The sequence below is a fragment of the Cimex lectularius genome, unplaced genomic scaffold (assembly GCF_000648675.2).
Source record: "Cimex lectularius strain Harlan isolate CLEC.00 unplaced genomic scaffold, Clec_2.1 scaffold49, whole genome shotgun sequence".
NCBI lineage: Eukaryota > Metazoa > Arthropoda > Insecta > Hemiptera > Cimicidae > Cimex > Cimex lectularius.
Window position 1 is genome coordinate 1,630,148 of NW_019392644.1, and position 20,833 is coordinate 1,650,980.

The 20,833-nt window shown below is 34.0% G+C and overlaps 1 protein-coding gene across 1 annotated transcript; it reads right to left on the reverse strand.

Moving 5' to 3' along the window:
* Nucleotides 1-9,449: 9,449 nt before the first annotated feature.
* Nucleotides 9,450-20,345, reverse strand: LOC106666015 (WW domain-binding protein 2). Its single transcript, XM_014392882.2, has 7 exons — nucleotides 20,017-20,345; nucleotides 15,780-15,954; nucleotides 15,539-15,698; nucleotides 15,307-15,456; nucleotides 14,235-14,357; nucleotides 11,851-11,939; nucleotides 9,450-9,762 (listed from the first exon to the last, which is right to left on the reverse strand). Exons 1-7 carry the CDS (start codon nucleotides 20,070-20,072, stop codon nucleotides 9,718-9,720), a joined length of 798 nt encoding a protein of 265 aa, XP_014248368.1. The 5' UTR covers nucleotides 20,073-20,345; the 3' UTR covers nucleotides 9,450-9,717.
* Nucleotides 20,346-20,833: the final 488 nt, after the last annotated feature.

Sequence of the window (20,833 nt, forward strand, 5' to 3'; positions counted from 1 at the left end):
TGTGTGTGTGTGTGTGTGTGTGTGTGTGTGTGTGTGTGTGTGTGTGTGTGTGTGTGTGTGTGTGTGTGTGTGTGTGTGTGTGTGTGTGTGTGTGTGTGTGTGTGTGTGTGTGTGTGTGTGTGTGTGTGTGTGTGTGTGTGTGTGTGTGTGTGTGTGTGTGTGTGTGTGTGTGTGTGTGTGTGTGTGTGTGTGTGTGTGTGTGTGTGTGTGTGTGTGTGTGTGTGTGTGTGTGTGTGTGTGTGTGTGTGTGTGTGTGTGTGTGTGTGTGTGTGTGTGTGTGTGTGTGTGTGTGTGTGTGTGTGTGTGTGTGTGTGTGTGTGTGTGTGTGTGTGTGTGTGTGTGTGTGTGTGTGTGTGTGTGTGTGTGTGTGTGTGTGTGTGTGTGTGTGTGTGTGTGTGTGTGTGTGTGAGAGAGAGAGAGAGAGAGAAAAGGAGCGAGACAGAGAGGAATAAACTTATTTTAAAAAAAGAAAACTTTCTCCGAAGAGTGGTTTAACTGGACTAATTAAAATTTAGAAAAAAAAGGGCTTAATAAATAAAGCAACATACGCATAATAAATATAAGTTACATTTTTCTCATTCCTCTGTCCAATTGAACTTTACGTTTTTCTGTAATAAAGTGTGTAATGGTACTAACTTTTATGAGAAGCGGTCAATAAATTTGTGGGAAAATTAATCTAGTTAATTCAGTAATTAAGTAAATGGTATTATAAAACTTTTTTAGAATATATAAAAAATATCTTTGTAAACAGAACCGGCCAAATAAGGTATCCCTCCAAATATCAGCCTATCCCTCAGTATTCTCAGGTTTTATGGTGATGATACTAGGTTTGATGATACTAGGCAAAGTACTGAAATTCAAGGAGCATCGATCTTGGCCTGCTCGCTAAAGCCGACTTAGAGGCTTAACTTTTATACCGGATTCGCTGGCTAACATTTTATAATTACTAGAAAATTTTCATCTTGATTTCAGCACGAGCAATAAATGGAGGATTATTACCAACATGATAATACTTTTTTTTTTAGTCTAAGCCTAATGAAACTATAGCCAGTGAAAAATCTGAAACGTAATAAAAGGACGAAATGCGGAAATCCTGTTGTACGAGGAAGAGGGAGCCAACGACCGGAAAAGAGCCGATCCACGGCGTTATTACCTCAGAGATCTAGAGAATAAAAGAAGGATTTTTTTTAAAAAGGGACACCACAACAAAAAAAAATATGCCACGAAACGGCACGCGAACCACGTACGGCGTGGGCGATTTTATCGGCAGTAAATTCTACCACATTGTCCGCTTTGGAACCTATATCGATTTTTTTTTTAATTTAACACTAAATATATCTTTTATTCATCGTCCATCCTGGACCTGACAGGAATTTCCTTTTGTACGGACTAAAATCTATATTTCCATGTCACAAGACGTTAAACACTTGTTGATACCCGTGACAAGAAGCTTTCACAAAATGATTACCATTCAAACGTCAATTTCAAGAAAAAAGCTCGTGCCCCGCCGTTGAGAAGTGTGGAAAAATTGAAAACGAAAGGAAGAGGATGGGAGCGTTGGTAGCGATGGCTGGGTCACATGAAAGTTCAAAGTTGCGTAAGCCTCCTTATTTAAAGAGTGCTCCCATAACAACAGAAACATCCGGAGGACCCGTCAAAATCAAATCTGACAAAATAACGTTCCGGCTTTTTGATGCATTTATTTATTTATGACGAATCTGTTTTCTTTTTCGTCATCATCATCTGGGCCAAAAGTCAACTGTGCGTTAAACATTAATTTCGATTAAATCATATATTATTGTATTACCATAATTTAAATATACATATCTCAACTGACAGTTGAAAAAATATTCACCAAACTTATAAAAAATTAAAAGCTGTTTGTTACACGATCTTTATCATCAAAATGATAATAACCATAATCAATCAATCAATCCGAAACATTTTATCTCCAGAAATTAGACTATCTATATTTCATTACATCTCTATCAATCAATCTTCATCTAATCTCAAATAAACAGTCTCCCTATCTCTAGTTCTTATCTCTATCCTTGCATCTATCAACTAACCATCTCTAATCTTCATATCTATCAATCAATCTTCATATTATCTCAAATAAACAGTCTCCCTATCTCTATTCCGTACTGTTACCTGAAAAAAATTTAAACTTAAAATAACAAAATTCCTCAATGTTAATGCCTTGAATGATGTTGAGGAGTTTTTTTCTTGTCTTAATAATGGAATAAAAATGAATTATTTTATACTATTCTTGACGAATGTAATGACAAAAGCTCAACAAACAAAACAGCTGGTAGATCAGCGGCGTATTTAACCAAAGGTCGTGGGTTCGAATCCCGTTCGTGGCACTAGGTATATAGTGTGCTATAGGCACACTGAGGATACAACAGCTCTTAACAGGCGAAGTATAAAGTCACACCACGACAAATACATTTACATGTTCCGAACAAAAGGTCCGAAAAACCAAGTAAGATATTGTTAATAATTGGCTAGATCTTCAAGTCCTTGCTCATAAAACTTATAATTTTACGTCTTCACCCAGCCAAGAAGTCAGAGCCTTGGAAGAAGCCAACCGAAAAATTGAAACTATCGAAGGACGATACCAAGATCGTGGAAATCGACAAAGCATTCATGCAGTGAAAACTAAGCACAAAAGTCTTAAATAAGTTGTTGGGGATGTTTCCATTAAATTTTATAATATTATCATACACGAGTTTTTAAAATGTCATACTATAAACAATTTAGGATTCAGGGAAAACAGGAATTTTCTTGAATGACATGGTTCTTCTTTTAAGCTAAGGGTATAAGCTTATTGACTTCATTCATAGGTGTGAGAGTATGACTAACAGGTAAAAATGGAATCGAATTTGACCCAATTTTGCAATGGTAGACCGGTTTTCATCCATGGGATATTCGAAAAAACAAATCTAACCTTGGGGGAAGCCCGAGGTGCGCGTCCCTGAACTTCTTTTACCTTTCTAGTTTTTGAGCCGGCCGAGGGTATTGCCTCGTCCCTTTCTCTCCTTTGCCGGCTCCACAAGTAGCCGTGTTTGGCCTTTGTCATTCAAATAAATCATGACTACCCGGTTGGAAAATTACTGGGGACAAAAAGCCTCTAGAAATTCTTTTCTTGTCGAAAACACGTAACTTCATGTAAAATAGGTTTAAATGAAAACAAGACTGCCGTAAACGGAACTGGCAACTTAAATAATCGACTGCGTAAAAGACCTGTTCGTTTAAGAACTACTTGAAAAAGTAATATAAATATTCTGTCAAATAAACAAAGCGATCCATCAATCGATCAATCACACTCGCTATCAGTCATATACACTGCCCATCACAAAAACCGACAACTTAGTTTTGCTCGAAAAAATGGCCAACTTTGGAGCATATTGTCTGTCTTTTTAAGTCATAGACCTGCGCTAGGTATCATGTTTTAGAAAGTTTTACACCGAACAAAATAGTTTTTTATTCATTTTCCTAACTTCAGTGGTTCATCAGTAAACTTAAAAATTTGGAAACATGTTAATTTCGGCACTTTTTACGAAAACTTTTTAAGTTGATCTAAGGAGTCAGAAATTGTCCTGGAGCAATAGATAGGAAATTTTAATAAGATGTCAATTGGTCAACTTCCACTTTGGCCGATTTCTCAGCCGTTTTCGAGTTATTTTGGACAAAAATCGTGTTTTTTATCGAAACACCGGTCGAAAAAAAAACCGAGAGATGGTAAAATCTCTCCCGATTTTAACCTATTGTTTCAATACTTTTTTTTCTTTTTTTAAGGATGAGAAATCGGGTAATGTGGAAGGGACAACTGAAAACTTATTACATTTTCCTATCGATTTGTTTCAGGGCCCTGCTCCAGGGACGATTTTGTGGCTCCACACCTAAATTTGAAGTTTTTATAAAAAAGTGCAAAAATTAACATGTTTCCGAATTTTTAAATTTACTGATGAATCAATGAAGCCAGGAAAACATTTAAAAATTTATTTTGTTCAGTGTAAAATATTCTAAACAATGAGACCTAGCGCAGATCTGTGACTTAAAAGGCTGAGAAAGTATGCTTCTTCAAAGTTGGCTATTTTTTCATACAAAAACCAGGTGGTCGGTTTTTTATTTTTTCTATGGGCAGTGGATTTTCATATTTTACTATAATTTGCTATAAGACATTCATTTAATCAATCAATTCTTAATTGCAACTATTTGACCCATTAGACACTTGTTTATTTTCATCAATTATTTATATTTAATATTTTATTTTCTCTAGCTTTTCACACATTATCTGTAAAACGATTTATTCTTTCAACCAGGCTATCTTAAGTTTATCAAATGTTGAAATATGGTTTAGTCACGTGTAGATGATTGTTAATTAAAAATTGTCCTCCAGTTGAGCGTGACGGGCGAGTGGAAAAAAAGCCGTCGTCTCGGTGCGTTGTGTGGCAACCAGGTCTCAAAGAAAAGTCTCCGGGTATTCCCGGCCGGTTACGTGAGCTGAGGTAATGTTTCGACACCCTGGGGGAACCCGGAGGTTGTCTTTGGCAAATGGCGACCAGTGGGGCAAGGACCCTCGGCCGGGTTCAATCGGCGGAACCCGGATACTAAAATGTCACACATCCTCGTTAAATTTTTATTAAATATATAATTTTTATTTTTAACCTAACATGCTTCAACAGACATAAAAAAATTATGGCAAAATAAACACTCTCCTTTCTCACTCAATTGATCAGTTTGTAAATTATAAAATAAATTAATTTCATAAACTTACTAGCGATCTTGATATTGGATTAATCACAGAACACCCTGTATACTTTATTTATAACTAACCATTTATAAATTCAGTCTTTCATAATTACATATTTTCAGTCGTATGAAGTAATGCGTTTAATTTTTACACCAATGAGTGTCTGATATATATTTTTTTTTTTGGGTGATTTGGGCTTGTGTTTCTTTGACTGTGTACATAAATGTGTCTTGTTTTGTGTTTCCATGGTCATGTACTTATGTGTATATGGTTTGGAATTTCTTTGGTTTTGTCTTTATGTGTTTTCATTTCTTTGGATGTTTATAAGTACGTGGAGTTGTGTGCTTACGTGTGATTTGTTTTCTGCTACTTTTGTCTTTATGTGTTTGTAGTTTTATATTTAAATGATTATGCGTTTAATATGTGTGTTTTGTTTTGATTTTCTTTGGTTGTTTGTTTACATTAATAAGTTGTTTTATGTTTACATGGTTGTGCATTCATGTGAGAGTGTTTTGTTTTTCATACATGGTTGTTTGTTTATAATGGGAGTAGTTTTGTATTTTCATGTTTATATGTTATATGTGTGAGCTGCTTTGTGATTCTTTGGTTGTTTGTTTTTACTTAGGTGTTGTAAAGAGGTGTTGCGTTTTCTCTCTCACTCTCTCTCACACACACTCTCTCTCTCTCTCTCTCTCTCTCTCTCTCTCTCTCTCTCTCTCTCTCTCNCAATGTCTGCCGGTTAATCTCTCTATCTTTTTCTTTTTTCGTTCTCTCTCTCCCAAAGAAACCAAATAAATAAAAAATATCTATACGTGCTCAAACACAAAAATAGAAACAACCGCCAAAGGCAAACACAGATGTGAAGTATACATCTCAAACATACAACAAAAACACACGCACAAACAGATCAGACAACTATAAAATATACACGTCAAAATACGAAAAAAAAAAACAAATATACTTAAATTTAAAACATAATAAAAAGTTAAGTCTACATTTAATAAGATTTCGAGTATGTTTGACTTTCTTTCTTACTAGACTCTTTTCAACCCCTTGACGACGTGTTATCAAGTATTAATATTCTGATCAACAATTGTGATCTTCATAACAAATTCTATTTTGTAACAACAAAGGATATGCAGCCGAAGTAAATTAACCTTTCTATCCATGAGCCGGATGACCTCATAAAACGATAAGACGGAAATTCCCAAGGCAATCTCGGCCCAGAATGAGGCTACCAAATAAGTTTGTTTTGGTTTCGGGGTGATATATGCAAGCTTAGGCTTATTGCAAAATAAAAACTTTTCCTTGTAATTGTAAACAACACTGCGACATCCGAGCAATTGGGTGGAAGACGTCTATTGTTAGTTCAGCTAAACTCGTATTGATTTAAGAAATCTCCCACCCTGGTGGTCTATTCGTCTCTTGTCGTTTCGAAAATTGACTTCAGGTTTGAAGAAACTATTAAAACATGTATCATTGTTAAAAAGAAAATAGTTCCTTTCTCTATTTGTGTTGAGGCGATGGTGTAATTGGGCCGGAGCGGAAATGGATGACACTGACCTCCGCCGCCGTGGGAGTAAAAGTGAAATGAGAGAAAGCGAAGAGGGACGGACATCCTTCGCCGACCGGCAACGGGCCCCTTCGAACTCTTCCTCTTCTAATCCGACCGTAAACATTTGTTAAACGGGCTATTTTCACGTGGGCACCTTTTTTCCGCAGTTGCACAATACGAAAAAGGTCGCCTTGTCGAAATTTTCCCAACGTCTGCAAACATGCACAGGTGCCCCTGTTTCTACATTTATTTGATGGGCTTTTAATGTATAAAAACATCGACGACGATTTGAACGTTTTATTAATAAATACTTTAACGCTCATTACAAAAGAAATTCTTTTAAATATTATATATTTTTTACGTAAAAGACGAGTTGTCCTGCCATCGAAGAAGTATATATAAAGTATAAACTACTGTAAGGGCATTACAAGCCAGTCAATTTTCAAAATCTCAGATAAAACATACTAAGCACGTTTATTCACACTATGTTAATGAGTTAACAGAAAAGATGGCTACATAAAGGAAAAGAAAGCAGATAACATTTGCATTTGTTTGTTGGTGTTTGCTTGGAGAATTGGAATGCTTGTTTTATATTTACTTATACTTAGTTTGATTAATTTGTACTTTTTAAACTTAAATTTTTGGTTTTGTCCGTAGGAGCGTACGAGCATTGTTGTAGTTTTCTGTCCAGTCATTTTGCATGAAAGTGAGAGTGAGAGAGAGAGAGAGAGAGAGAGAGAGAGAGAGAGAGAGAACGAGGAGGTAAGGTGTACGTTTATGCATGTGTTTAAGAGAGAGAGAGAGAGTGTGTGTGTGAAGTGATAGATATACAAAGATAGAGAGATGGTGAGAAAATAGAGAGATTTGCAATGTTAGAAAAAGAAAGTGAGACAAGACAGGGGTAGACAGAGAAAGAAACAGGGGGAGAACTAAAGCGACAAAAAGAGAGGGGAGGAAGAAAGAGAGAGAGAGAATAGAGAGAGTGAGAAAAGAAAGAGTACAAAGAAAAGAGAGAGAGAGAAGAAAGAGTAGGGGACAGATTCAGAAAGATAGAGATGGTGAGAAAATAGAGAGATAGGGGCGATTAGAAAGAAAGAGTGAGATAAGACAATGGTAGAGAGAGAAAGAGATAGGGGGAGAAATAAAGCGACAAAGAGAGAGGGGAGCAATAGAGAGAGAGTGAGAAAAGAAAGATAACAAAGAAAAGGGAAAGAGAGAGAGAAGAAAGAAAGCGAAAGAGTGGAGGGATAGATTCAGAAAGATAGAGAGATGATGAGAAAATCGAGAGATAGGGCAGGTTAGAAAGAGAGAGTAAAATAAGAAAGAGGCAGAGAGTGATAGGGGAAAAAGAAAGCGACAAAGAGAGAGGAGGGGGAGAGAGAGAGAGAGAGAGAATGGAGAGAGTGAAAAAAGAGAGAGAAAACGAAGAAAAGAGAGAGAGAGAGAAGAAAGATTGGAGGGCTAGATATAGAAAGATAGAGAGATGGTGAGAAAACAGAGAAAGGGAAGGTTAGAAAGAGAGAGAGTAAGATAAGAAAGGGGTAGAGAGAGAAAGGAGATAGGGAGATGGAAAGGGAGATAGAGGGAGAAAGAAAATAGAGAGCGTGAGAAAAGGAGATAATTCAAAGAAAAGAGAGTGTAAGCGTGTAGGGATAGAAATAGAGAGAAATTATGATAAAAAGAGAAAGAGTGAAGTGATAGAAATATATAGATTGAGAGATGTGAGAAAAGGAGATAGAAAGAGGGAAGGGATGCACACAAAGCAAGAGTAATGGAAGAGATAGAATTAGAGTGATAGTGAGAGAGGAGAGAGAGCAAATAATTTTCCATATAAATACAAACACGCACATTAACAAACAACCAAAGAATCACAAAACAGCTTACACATATGCACACTTAAACTGAAAACACAACACTACACCCACATATAAACAAACAACCAAAGAAAAACAAAACACACTCACAAATGCACAACCATAGAAACATAAAAAACAACTTATTAATGTAAACAAACAACCAAAGCAACATAAAACAAAACATAGATATAAGCACATAACCATGGACAACAAACACATAGGCACAATCAAAAAATACAAAACATAGTGAGAAAGAATAAAAGTGCAATGATTATTAACCATGAAAAAACAAAACAATACACATTAATGAACAACCAAAAAACCAAAAATAACACATAACCATGTAAACAACCTAAGAAATGTAAGACAAAACAAATTTTGTACTTTTTCTTTATCAGTTGTGGGGTTACACGGGTATTTTAAAGTCCTTTCTCCCTCTCCATTGATAATTTTTCTTCTATAATTTAAGGCGGTTTTGGGTAAAGTTATATATTCGTTTGTTTTTGTGTGTATTTTCATTTTTTATACTTAACTGTTGATGTTTGGTTGCTGGTTTTGAAGTTTCAGGTTTCAATATTATATGGAGTTTATCCAGCTAAAGTTATTTATTGTGCATTTAAGAATATAGAAAAGTAAGTTTATTTTTAAGTATTGCCTTTTTTTAATTGAGTTTTTTTTAGCAAAGTTGAGTTTTTAATTTTTGGGGTTTGGATGATGTAACGAAATTCTTTTGGAGTGACCAGAGTGCAATCATGTGCGTTCCATGTCCATGAGCTGATTTTTCAAGTGACAAATCTACCTAAGTACCGAGGCCCCTGATCAATACCTAAGTTTTTCTTACCTTCTTTCGTCGGGGTTTCTTCATTCAATCTTCAAGTCTTCTTACCTTTTCTTGGGTCTTTCTTCATTTTCCAAAAGTTTATCAAACTTTGCTTTTCTTTGTAAATTTTTCCTCTTACTGTATATTTTTGCCTTTCACCGTCAGAGGTTGAATGTTAATAACATCCTAAATCTGCAGTAAAAGTTTATTTGATAGCTTTTCTTTTAACACTAATAAATAAGGTTTTCTTTATGAAAATAAAAAATACACTTAAAAATAAAATTTATTTGACAAAAGAAAAACTTAAGAATATGAAGGAATGTATAACTGATTAAACATTAAATCATTTTTTTAAGATAAAAATTCCAACATGCAGTGTAGTGATATACCAAATTGTCACATCAGATAATACTGACTAGTGAACCTAAGCCGGACAATATAATAATATAATACAAAACAACACTAAGCCAACATGAATATAATTGATTTTTGTAATTACAATTATAAATAGAAATAACGATTAACAAGCCAGAATGTAATGCATAAAAGACTTTTTTCCTTTTTTTTATTTTTTTACATTGAAGTCTGTATGTAAACACGGGCCCGTAGCTGCTTCTCCTGCACTTGAAAACAAGAAGTGATGTGTGGTTACATGTGTCTCCTCAATTTTCATATATACTTTTTGATATTGTCGGTTTTTGGTTAGATGCATAATTTGGATTCACTTTTATTGGTTCTTCTTATTCGCTTCCTGGTAGGCCGGTGGCAACTCCTGGAAATGAAGCATGTTGTGTGAAAATTGCCTAAAAAAAAAAGTCTAAAAATTTTTACACAAATCTTTCTATAAATGATACACAAATTTGTATATCTGTGTTTGTTTTCAAATAAGAACATTTAAGTGTAAAAATAATTTGTTCGAAATATTTCATATACTTTCTGTTGGTTCTTTTGGTTCTGTTGGTTTTTGGCCACGTTTGGTTTGAAAAAATTAAACATTTAACCTTAAAATAAGTAGAAATTCAGTACATTGACACAATGGCAGAAAAATTACAAAATAAATAAATTTGCTAAAGAAATTAACATAGATGGTGACCTGATTGTGATGATTAATCCTTAGAGTTTTAAAGGCTTTTTTTACAAGGTATTTCAACTATGAGGTTAAATTAAAAAACGATTAGTATGCTATAATAATTATGTAATTAACTTATAAAAATTACAATTTCACTGCCTTAAATCAAATGAATAGACTAAACCATTTTAATGCTCTTTTGTATTGCATGTGTTGGGCCCAAGTGCCATTCAGTTCAAGAACTTAGTTATTTTTATTTTATTTAATGTTTTTTATTTTTTATTCCCCCCCCACTACAAGGATATATGAACCCTCGAGGTGCCGGTGTTTTTGAAAAAAAAAAATAATAGTAAAAAACCTTGGTATGTCGCTTTCGAATGGCTCAAGAATTATAATTTACACTGCCTTAAATTAGTTGAATAGGCTAAACCAGCAACGCTCTTTTTTTATTAGGGTATTTCAACTATGACATTATACAAACCCTCGGAGTGCCGGTGTTTTTGGAAAAACAAAACATTTGTAAGTATGTCAGGTTTGAATGTAGGGCCGCTGGATTCGAACCCGGGGCCTTTACCTGACAATGATGAGCGCCGTGTCAACGCCTAAACCGTTACAGCCACTGACGCCCCCAAAAAATAACAATAACATAATAAATAATTAACTTATAATTGCCTTTAATCAATTGAATAGGCTAAACCAGCAACGCTCTTTTGTATTGCGTAAGTGTTGGGCCCAAGCGCCGTTCAGTTCAAGATCTTACAATTATTCTTATTTTATTATTTTTACTTAGGTTTTTTATTTCACCCCCCCCCCCCTCTTCCAAACTACAAGGTTATTTGAACCCTCGGAGTGCCGGTGTTATTGAAAAAAAAAGTAATAGTAAAAACGTCTGTATGTCGCTTTCGAATGACAGAATTACAATTTACACTGCCTTAAATCAATTGAATAGGCTAAACCAGCAACGCTCTTCCGAATTGCATAAGTGTTGCACCCTAGCGCCGTTTAGTTCAAGATCTTTTTTCAAGATTTTTTTATTGCAAATAACAATAAATTAAAGTTTCATTTGTAATATTCTTGAACATTTTAAGAAGGAACATAAAATTATTATTTTTCAGTATGATTAATTAATTGGTCGGTGGGCCAACAGATTATATTAATTTCAGCGTACTACTTCTAAAAGTCATGAATCTTTACATAAATGATATCAGTCCTAACAATCATAACAATCAACTGTATAATCTGAGATCTATCTCATATTAAATTTAATAATTCTGTTAAAAACTTCGTTATCGGAATGGGGGTAATTTATTAGCGTGAAAGGAAGGGGTCGTTAACCCAGCAACGAGGAATATCAAGTATTTTGGAGTGAGTGTGTGACATCTGATCAGTAAACATATTAGTAGTAACATAGAAGTCTGGTCACATTCGCTCCCCCAGAGTATTCGATATTCCTCGGGGCGAGGTTGAACCATTATACTCTCTCTAATAACTTATTTTAAGTACTAAGTTACTACTTAGTAATTACTTAGTAATATACTTATTTTAAGTTATTAGAAAGAATGGAGTGGGTTCAACCCCGCCCTGAGGAATATCGAATACTCTGGGGGAGCAAATGTGACTAGACTTCTATGTTTGTATCAGGTGATAATGTTTACATTTACGTCTTAACTGTTGTCACCACCAACACTCCTTAGGCTTTGAGAACAATAATTAAAACAATTTTTTTTTTACTTTGTTTAAAAATTTAAAGTTATAATTTTGTGAAGTGGGGTTTAAAAAAATTATACTTACGTAATAAGCAGGCGGTGGAACGTATGCACATTGTGGCCTGTTTGGATCATAATAAGCACTCTGGGCTGCTTCGGCTGCTTTGGCTTCAGCTGGAAAACAATTTTAATTCTTTTTAAATCATACGTTGTAAAAAAAAGACTTCTTCGCTGCGATTAAATTTTCAACTTTTTTATGCAATCCCGCGCCGATCATTTCTGTTCTAAAATTTAAAAAGTCTATTTTCTGTATTGACGCTGAATAAATTCGCGACCCTGTGAAATATATCCAGTATGTTGAAGAGTACGAGGCAAACAGAGCCGGCGACAAGTCCGAAAAAGCAAACGGTCGTCTTCCACCCTTTGATCTCGACACCCATGTTATTACTAACGATCATGTGCACATGCACTTCCGAATGAAGATTGATCGACCTTCAATCCCCCACTACAAGATCATCCCAGCTTGGTATAACCATTTTTATAAAACACTATCACCATACCCATAAACAAAAGTATTGAATAAATAGTCCTGTTAAAAATATAATCCTATTTTAATAACAATAAATTTATTTTTATTAAATCTTTTGAAGAACTGTTAAACTGAATGTAATACAATTTTAGTTTTTAACATTCTTTTGTATTTTTACACTAAATGATAATGAACATTGTTGGTTCATACAACCAATTGAATTTACAAAATATTTAAATTTGACATATAAGGACCTATGTATAGGTTCATACATCAAGCATAAAAAAATCCCTTCTAGAAAAAAAAAATAAGAAAATGGGAAAATTTCAGTTTATTTTGTCATGATTGTTCAGCCACCACCATTCATTTTGTAAAAATTTTCCTCTTGATTTTATTAAAGAAACTACGACCTTAAACAAAAAATAAATATAACATTAATATATAAATGTTAATTTTGTAAAAATTATATTCATAATATTTTATCATGTTCTACTTATTGAGGATGTCAGTTGATACAGGAATCCTATGGCCAAAAAATCAACCTATCTACGTTCATTAAGGGCTATCCATTTTCCTTTAGTCATTAGTGTGTCATTAAACAAAACAAAAACTCCGAACCTATCAAGTTCTAAAAAAGGGAAAGCAATTCAAACGAAGAAAGATAAACTAATTCTATGAATAAGAATCATAGTTCGTCGTGCACTTTTACAGACTGGCATTTTTTACATCATGAGAATTTTTGCCATGATCTATGAGATGATAGATGTATTTTATGATCATGCTGGTTTGATTTGTTTACACTTGCTGATTTCAGTGTGAAATGAACCACTGAAAAGTTGGCAAAAAACACAGCAAGCCTACAAAACCGGGTTGACCATAAATGACCAAATTATGGGTTAAACAACCGAAAGAAAATATATAATTAATAGCCCAAAATATTCATTCTTTTCAGAATTTCATGAAATTTACGCCTGCACAAAACCATTAATTCAGCGACAAATGATATTACCCCTGTACAAATTCAAAGAATATATTGTAAGCATGTGTAAGCAAAAGACCCTTCCCTGTTCACTATTCCATTACAGTTGTTGAAGACAGATTCAGATTAATCATATCCGTGAACAGGAAAGGTTCTTCTCAAATTGTAAGTGTGTTTAACTAATAAAGTTCTTTTTAAAGACTCTCATTTAGTCAGCACATATAACTTGAATATAAATTCATTACTACTACTACTGCTACTACTTCTACTACTACTACTACAATAAAATATAAACAAATATTTCTTTTGTACATTAGAAAACAAAAGAAAATTTAGAAAACATATTTCAGTGTTTTTTGCCTTTATTTGATTGCTAGATCTTACCATCTACTATAAACCAACATCATTACCACTACTATAAAACAGTCTTTTTTTTCTTTTGTACAAAAACAAAATTACATAAAATCACATTACAAACATATTTTTCTTTGTTTATTGCTACATTTGTTTAAGTTTAAATTAAACGAAACAAAATATCTTTTTCTGATGTCAATCATCTTAAGGCTGAATTGAACTAACAAAACTAAAATCATTACCCAATCATTAATCCTGTTATTTTTTTTCCCAACATGGTTAAAATAGGACTGTATATAATGAAGCTACATTAAAAGCAATGATTATTTGGAGATCGTGAGGCACCAGACCTCACGATCTCCAAATAATCATCGGCTAACGGTCACTAAACACCACGCATTAAAAGCAATGTAATCATCTAATATGTTTTTACCTTAAAATACATATATGCTGGTTGAAAAAGTTATATTTAATTTTCTTTATAGATATAATGAAGTTTGTTTTTTGTATAATTGTATTTCAGTTAGCAATACTTTTTTTTTTTTAATTCAACGTTAATAATTTGTCTTTTACCTTGTAATTACAGCAGTTAAAAATTAAAACTAACCTGGTGCTGATGGTGCTTCCATCATCCCTTGAGCCTGGTTTGGTGGCACAGTTGCGTAGCCGGCGTACCCAGCGTTGATTCCCGGGTATGGGGGCGGCATGTCAGTCATGAAGACGGAGTTGGCTGAAAACAAAGAGAGCTTTATATAGAACCGGTGAGAAATGAAGTCCTTTGTAAGTTTCAGCCAGTTCAATCTTAATGGACAAATCACCGGCCAAGAGGGGAGACAAAAGTGAAAGTTACAAGTAAAATATTACGAAACAAAAATTCCTAACTAACTGTAACATTGTATATTCATAATAATGATGGGTCACAAATAATTGGACTAGTGTCAGTTGGCTGTTTAGGTGAAATCTTAATAAATACCATGCTACAAAAAAAAAATAATATTAAAAAATAAAATAATCTAAATATTTATAAAGTTAATTTTTAATGTTATTTTTCTTTTTTTTTTCTTTTTTTTTTGCCTAAATCAGTTAAGTGCCGGTTACCGTTACTTACACACTAATTGAAACAAAATACTCTTCACTGATTTCAATGTGTAGTATTTAGTGACTGTTGATTAATCAATAAATGGCACAATAAAGAAAATGTTTTTCTAAAACTACATCACACAAGACCACATCTCACGATCTCCAAATAATCATAACTGATGTCAATTATAAACTAGACTGAATTGAATGAAACAGTCTTTTCATCTTAAGGGCCAAATTGAATGAAACAAAGACTTGAAACTTGAATGGAACAAAACAAAAACAGTGTTTATTCTAGATTAATTAACAACTAAAGTAACAAAGCAATATGATTTTGTGTTTTTATTTGTTTATCTTAACACTTGGTTTTTACAAAACAAAAACTATTTGGTGATTCTTGATTAAAACACTATTGTGTGTAAAATACAAATTAAAACACCAAACCAGCAATAAATAAATTATGAATAAATTAATCATTGTTAAATTATCATGAACCACTTTTAAATTAGCAATTAACTTAAAATTATTTCAATAAATATTCAGTTTGTTAAAATATCCAATGTATTTAATTAAACACTGTCATCGAATAAATTTTATACCTTGTGGTTGATCTGGGAATACATGCAATGGTGGTACCCATCCGTAATAACCTGCCGGAGGTGGAGCATAGGCAGGTGGTGGAGCCTGGTAAGTCGGTCCAGTCGGCGGCGAGTATGGCGGCGGGGCATTCGCACTTCCATTCCTTGATGCTACAATAAAAAATTACTTAATTATTATTCAAGAATTTCAAGGCTCATTTGAATAAAAGTTTTTTTTTGTTATAATACACACCCATGTGCGCGGCTTTGAGCATCGCTTGGCCAAAATCAATGGCACCACCTTCTTTAAATACTATTTTGAATTTGGCTTCACCCACCCAGTTTCCATTCGGCTGGGCCCTGACTTTACCTTTGATGTAGTTCGCGCCGAAAACCGGCTGTTCAAGTTCCACCTGACAAAGTTGAATACAAAAAAAAAGCAAATTAAACTTGAGAAAAAATATAAAATCAATGAGTTAACAGAACATACTTACATCGCTTAGTGTAATAAAGGGGAAACTAAAAGATTTGAAAGTATCAGTATTTTTTTTGTTGTTAAATATCATCCTATGTGTTGTGAGGTAAATTCGACCAGTTTTCGTTCCCTTGAATATCGGATTATCCACACCTGAATATTCTATGGTAACATTCTCCGAGAAGAGAAGAATACTGAAAGAAAACATATATATATATACAAATGTTTACACATTATTGCACAATTTTTAAAGACGATAATCTTATTGTTTTTATAGTATTGTAAAATAAAAGTAAAGTAATTTCTATTGCATAGAAGGCTTAATGTCCAATGCCGTTTTGAAATGAAGTGAATCAAGTTCATTCTTGTTTTGTAGGCATGTGTGTAACTCCTTCAACCTGATAATAAGCATTTAATGCTTGAAATCCTGATTGTTAAAAACAGAAAACTTTTAGTTTAGTTTTAGAAATGTGAATAATCACCCCACCTTCATCATTTCTATAAATGCTTTTTGTTGATGCCAGATTCAACACAACACTTGGTTAATTTTTTTCTTTTTTAATTGCAAATTTGATCTAAGGGTGGAATAAATAAATAAACTAATCCATGAAAATTTTGAAAAAATACACCTAACAAATTGCACTTTGTGATGAAATAAGATAGTCTTTTTTCTTTTTTTAATGAGGCTTCGCAACAGCAGAGATTATATTAACCCTCGGGGTACCGGTGTTTTTGAAAAAAGCCCATTTGTAAGTATGTTGGGTTCAAATGCAGGGGCCTTTACCTTACAGTGATGAGCACAGTGTCAACGCCTAAACCATTGCGGCCACCGACACCCCTATTAAGTCTTATTCCTTCCTGAAATGTATGAAATGACCTTTCTCAAATCTCAGATTGTCTTCTTTTTTTTGACAAAATTTTGGCGCATCCCTGATATTTAATGTAAAATTATTGACTTATGGTATAATTGAACGAAACACATACTTATTATGATAGATTGTACGTAAGCCTAAATTGTACGGATCAAAGACTATTTTTATGTCTCACATTGTTACATGATTTAATAGAAAGAAACGGAGGCTATTAACAAATCTGATATTGCCTTAATTGCTAAATAGAATGAAGCAAAAGATCTTTTCCTGGACACAGATTATACTTACGTTTAAATTTAACTAAACAAACAGTTTAATCTCATCTTAAATAATCTTAAGACAACTGATTGAAAAAATAAGATATTTTTAATTACAGATTAACTTTAAACTGCATTGAATGAAAAATTGACTCTTTTCCTATCTCTGTTTGTATTAAGATTGAGTTGTGCATTAGATTATATTTTAACTGGGTTTGAACCATTTAACCACACATAATTACATAAAGTACGTTTAACATAAACCAAAAGCCTTTTACTGGCCATACAGTATATGTAAGTCTAAATTATAAGAAACAAAGGATATATTCACGTTATTATATTGTTATGGAAGAGGACAAGAGGAGGGAAAAGAGGCGCCCCTCCGAAACATTAGAAGAGAACCGGCGGCAACACTGGGACGGTTGGCAACGCTGAGGGGTTGGTGTTGACGAGAGGGAAGAACAAAGAAACGGGACTAACGGTAGTACGCACGGAGAACTGCGCAGTTGTGGTTGTTTGGGACAACGGCGTTTTGTATTCTAGCGACTTTAATTAAATTACTTTATATCAAATTCTATTTATTTTTAATAATCCTTACATTTCAGAAGTGGGATTCAGCTCACGCAACATTAAGGCGATTTACAGTATGTGGGTTGGTGGAAATTCAGACCGGGAAGACATTTTAAACCTNTTATATATTATATATTATATATTGACCGATTTTATCCCCATATCTGCTACAGACTTAATCACTTACAGAACAATTCGAAAAATATTTTCCTGTGTGCAGAATTTAACCATAATAGGCTGCCTCTGCTCACCTACACAAAATAAACCTACTTGGCTCTGATAAATGTGAGTGTAACACTCAACTAACTGCAAATGCAGACCACACTATTTTTGCGAGCCCTCGAGCTAACACAGAGTTTTTATCAATTCTTGATGGATAACCAGATCCAATTGCCACCAAAGTTGAAACTAAGTCAAGTTTACAATGTCCTCCTACTGGACAAAATAGTTGAAATCATAAAAAAGAATAACATTGGTATTTAAAGAGTGTCAATGAGAGCTTAGAACGAAATAAATAAATAAAACAATAAACAAATGTAAATCATGAAACAGTTTCCTTAGTAACTTTAAATAAACATGACTATACAAACTATTACTATTAAACTTAACGTACTGTTGGCATGGTAGATGTGCCTCTACACAAAGAAAAAGTTACTATTTGTATTCTATTTTTTAAATAATTAGACAACCAGAGAAGAATGCTATCTTTCATTCCCAAACTTTCTAGTTTTTAAAGTAAAAGATCATGATGATCATCATGATTAACTTTATCAAAAGACCTGGTATGGTATGGTAATGAGGATGCTAGGAAGCGGGGTTTGTGCTCCCCAGGTAGTGCAGCCTTCCTAGTTCCCTAGTTCAATGAAATAGAATCAATCCTTCTTCTTAGAAGTATCCGGTCATTGACTGTTGTTGCTACAATTACATTCCCTAGATTTTTTTTTGTATGTAAAGTTAAATCTCCATTGAGCCGTCGCTTCACATTCGAAGAAGATAGGGGTGGCTATTTCCTCCTCCTCATTGCATAATCTGCTGATAGGATCATCACTGTTTATGCCCATGTTGTGTGGATGTTTTCTCAGAAGTCAGTGACCGGTTAGTAGTAATATCACTCCTCTGAGTCTAGCCCTCTCCATTTGCAGCAGTGAGTTCGTGATGGTTGTTTCTTCATAAGTTTACTATTTCCAGCACCGCTAGAGTTTATCCACTTCTCCTTTTTTCTATATACATTCTGTGATGGAGGATTCTGTATTTGTTTTTGTTATCCCAAGTATAGGTTTGGGGCCTAGGTATGGTCTTGCAGATTCTTCTCTGGCCAGTCTGCCTACTTTCTAGTTACCCAAAATTCCTCTGTGCCCTGGCACCCAAGATATCATCAGGTTGTTGTGTTTCCCAGGTTTTGGAGATTTTGGATGCATTCACTGACTAATTTTGATGTGATTTTTTTACACGACAATGCTTTTATAGTTCCTTGGCTATCAGTTCTTATGAGAATTTTTTGCCAGTGTAACATCTTTTAAGGTTTTCCAGGGCACAAGTGTTGATGGCATATATTTCTGCTTGAAAGACCTTTGTGTAATGAGTTTGATTGCTCATGTTTTGGGCTTGTACAGAAAATGCCCGATCTGGTTCCTTCATTTGATTTGGTGCCACCTGTATAACATAATATTGTATCAGATACTCTCCTCTGTTCCACTCCTTTCTAATCCGTTAAGACTTTATAGGATGTTGTAAAGAATATTTCCAGGATCATATAGTCAATCCCCATTTCTAATAATAAGTGTCTGATTTTGTTAATTATGGCTGTACGCTCGAATTGTTTAGTCCCTGGTACATATCACAACGACTTGGTGGTTATCCTGGAAGGCATCATGTTGAAGTGACGATAAATTAGTCGATGTAGATTTGTTCTTAGTAGAATTATGTTGTTCCTTGTTAATGATAGTTCTGAGAATTGGGTTAATTTTATTATAAATCTTTTTTTTTCTAACGTTTTAGGAATAATTGATTGGTCTATAGTTTAGTAGATCATTTCTATCGCCAAATTTGAAATGAGGTGCAACGTAGCTGGTTTATCAGTGGGGTGGGATACAATTTCGAGCAATTTCCCTAATTGGCCTGTACAATGGCAGGATAAAAAGACAAAAAAAAATGAAAAGTCCCCACATATCTTCAAGTGAATTGTTATATTTAAAACATTTCATTCCGTTCTAACGTGATAATCGTTCAAAATGTCACAAAATAGATTAAACGATAAAGAAAGCAAGTTTCAAAACGATGCAAGAAACGCTGGGGGTATTTTTTTCTCCAAACCAATTTCTAAATAAATTGAGATTATTAAGCAATCAAGCAGGAAAACCGAATGACACAAACTACAAAAATAAACAAGGATTGCCCTTGGGGGGGTCATATCATTATGACATCCGAGTTGATAAGAAAAATAATTTACTTTCAATTGTTAACACATTGGCATATTTATGACAAAATAATGCTAAAACTATGTGATTTGTGATGTAAATAAAACCGATATGAACTGAGGAAAAATTCTAACTCTTACCATTCTCCGGCGTGTATCAGAACACCGCCCTGGACGTGAGCCGTGTTGAGGGACATTTTCAATAATTCTTTTCACTTGGTTTCCTGCTTTTTTTCAAGTAGAATTTAACGTGTTTTTTGAGTGAAAAAGTTGCGCAACGTTTGACAAACACTAAACACTGTTCCTGTCTTAGATTGTACGATCTGGACTATTCCAGGCCAGCTGGTTTCTGCTTATCGTCAATGGTGCGTCATTGGAAAGTGGGGCGCAGCGGGAAATACAAAAATGACGGGTTGAAATGAAAATTAACAAGTAAAACGCTCCATTAACGCAGACTTTCGTTAAAAATCCTTTCGTAAAATCTCAAAAATAAATCGTACTTTTTGATTATTACGAAATATCGTGTAATGCAACAATGAAAGGTAAATGTACAATATTGTGTTTTCTCCGTGTGTCTGCAGATGAGGAAACGATAATTTTTGTCAATCATCAAGGAAAAGAACGGACGATCACTTAGTTCAATCATCAAAGAAAAGAACCGACGAACTCTTTGGTCAATAATCAAGTAAAAGAACTCAGATCGCTTTGGTCAATCATCAATGGAAATAACCGACGATCACTTTGGCCAATCATGAAGCTAAAAACCGACGATCTTTTTGTTCAATCGTCAACTAAAAGAACTGAGATCACTTAGGTCAATCTTCAAGGAAAAAACTATGATCACTTTGATCAATCATCACCTAAAAGAACTGAGATCACTTAGGTCAATCTTCAAGGGAAAAAATATGATCACTTTGATCAATCATCAAATAAAAGAACTCAGATCACTTTGGTTAAT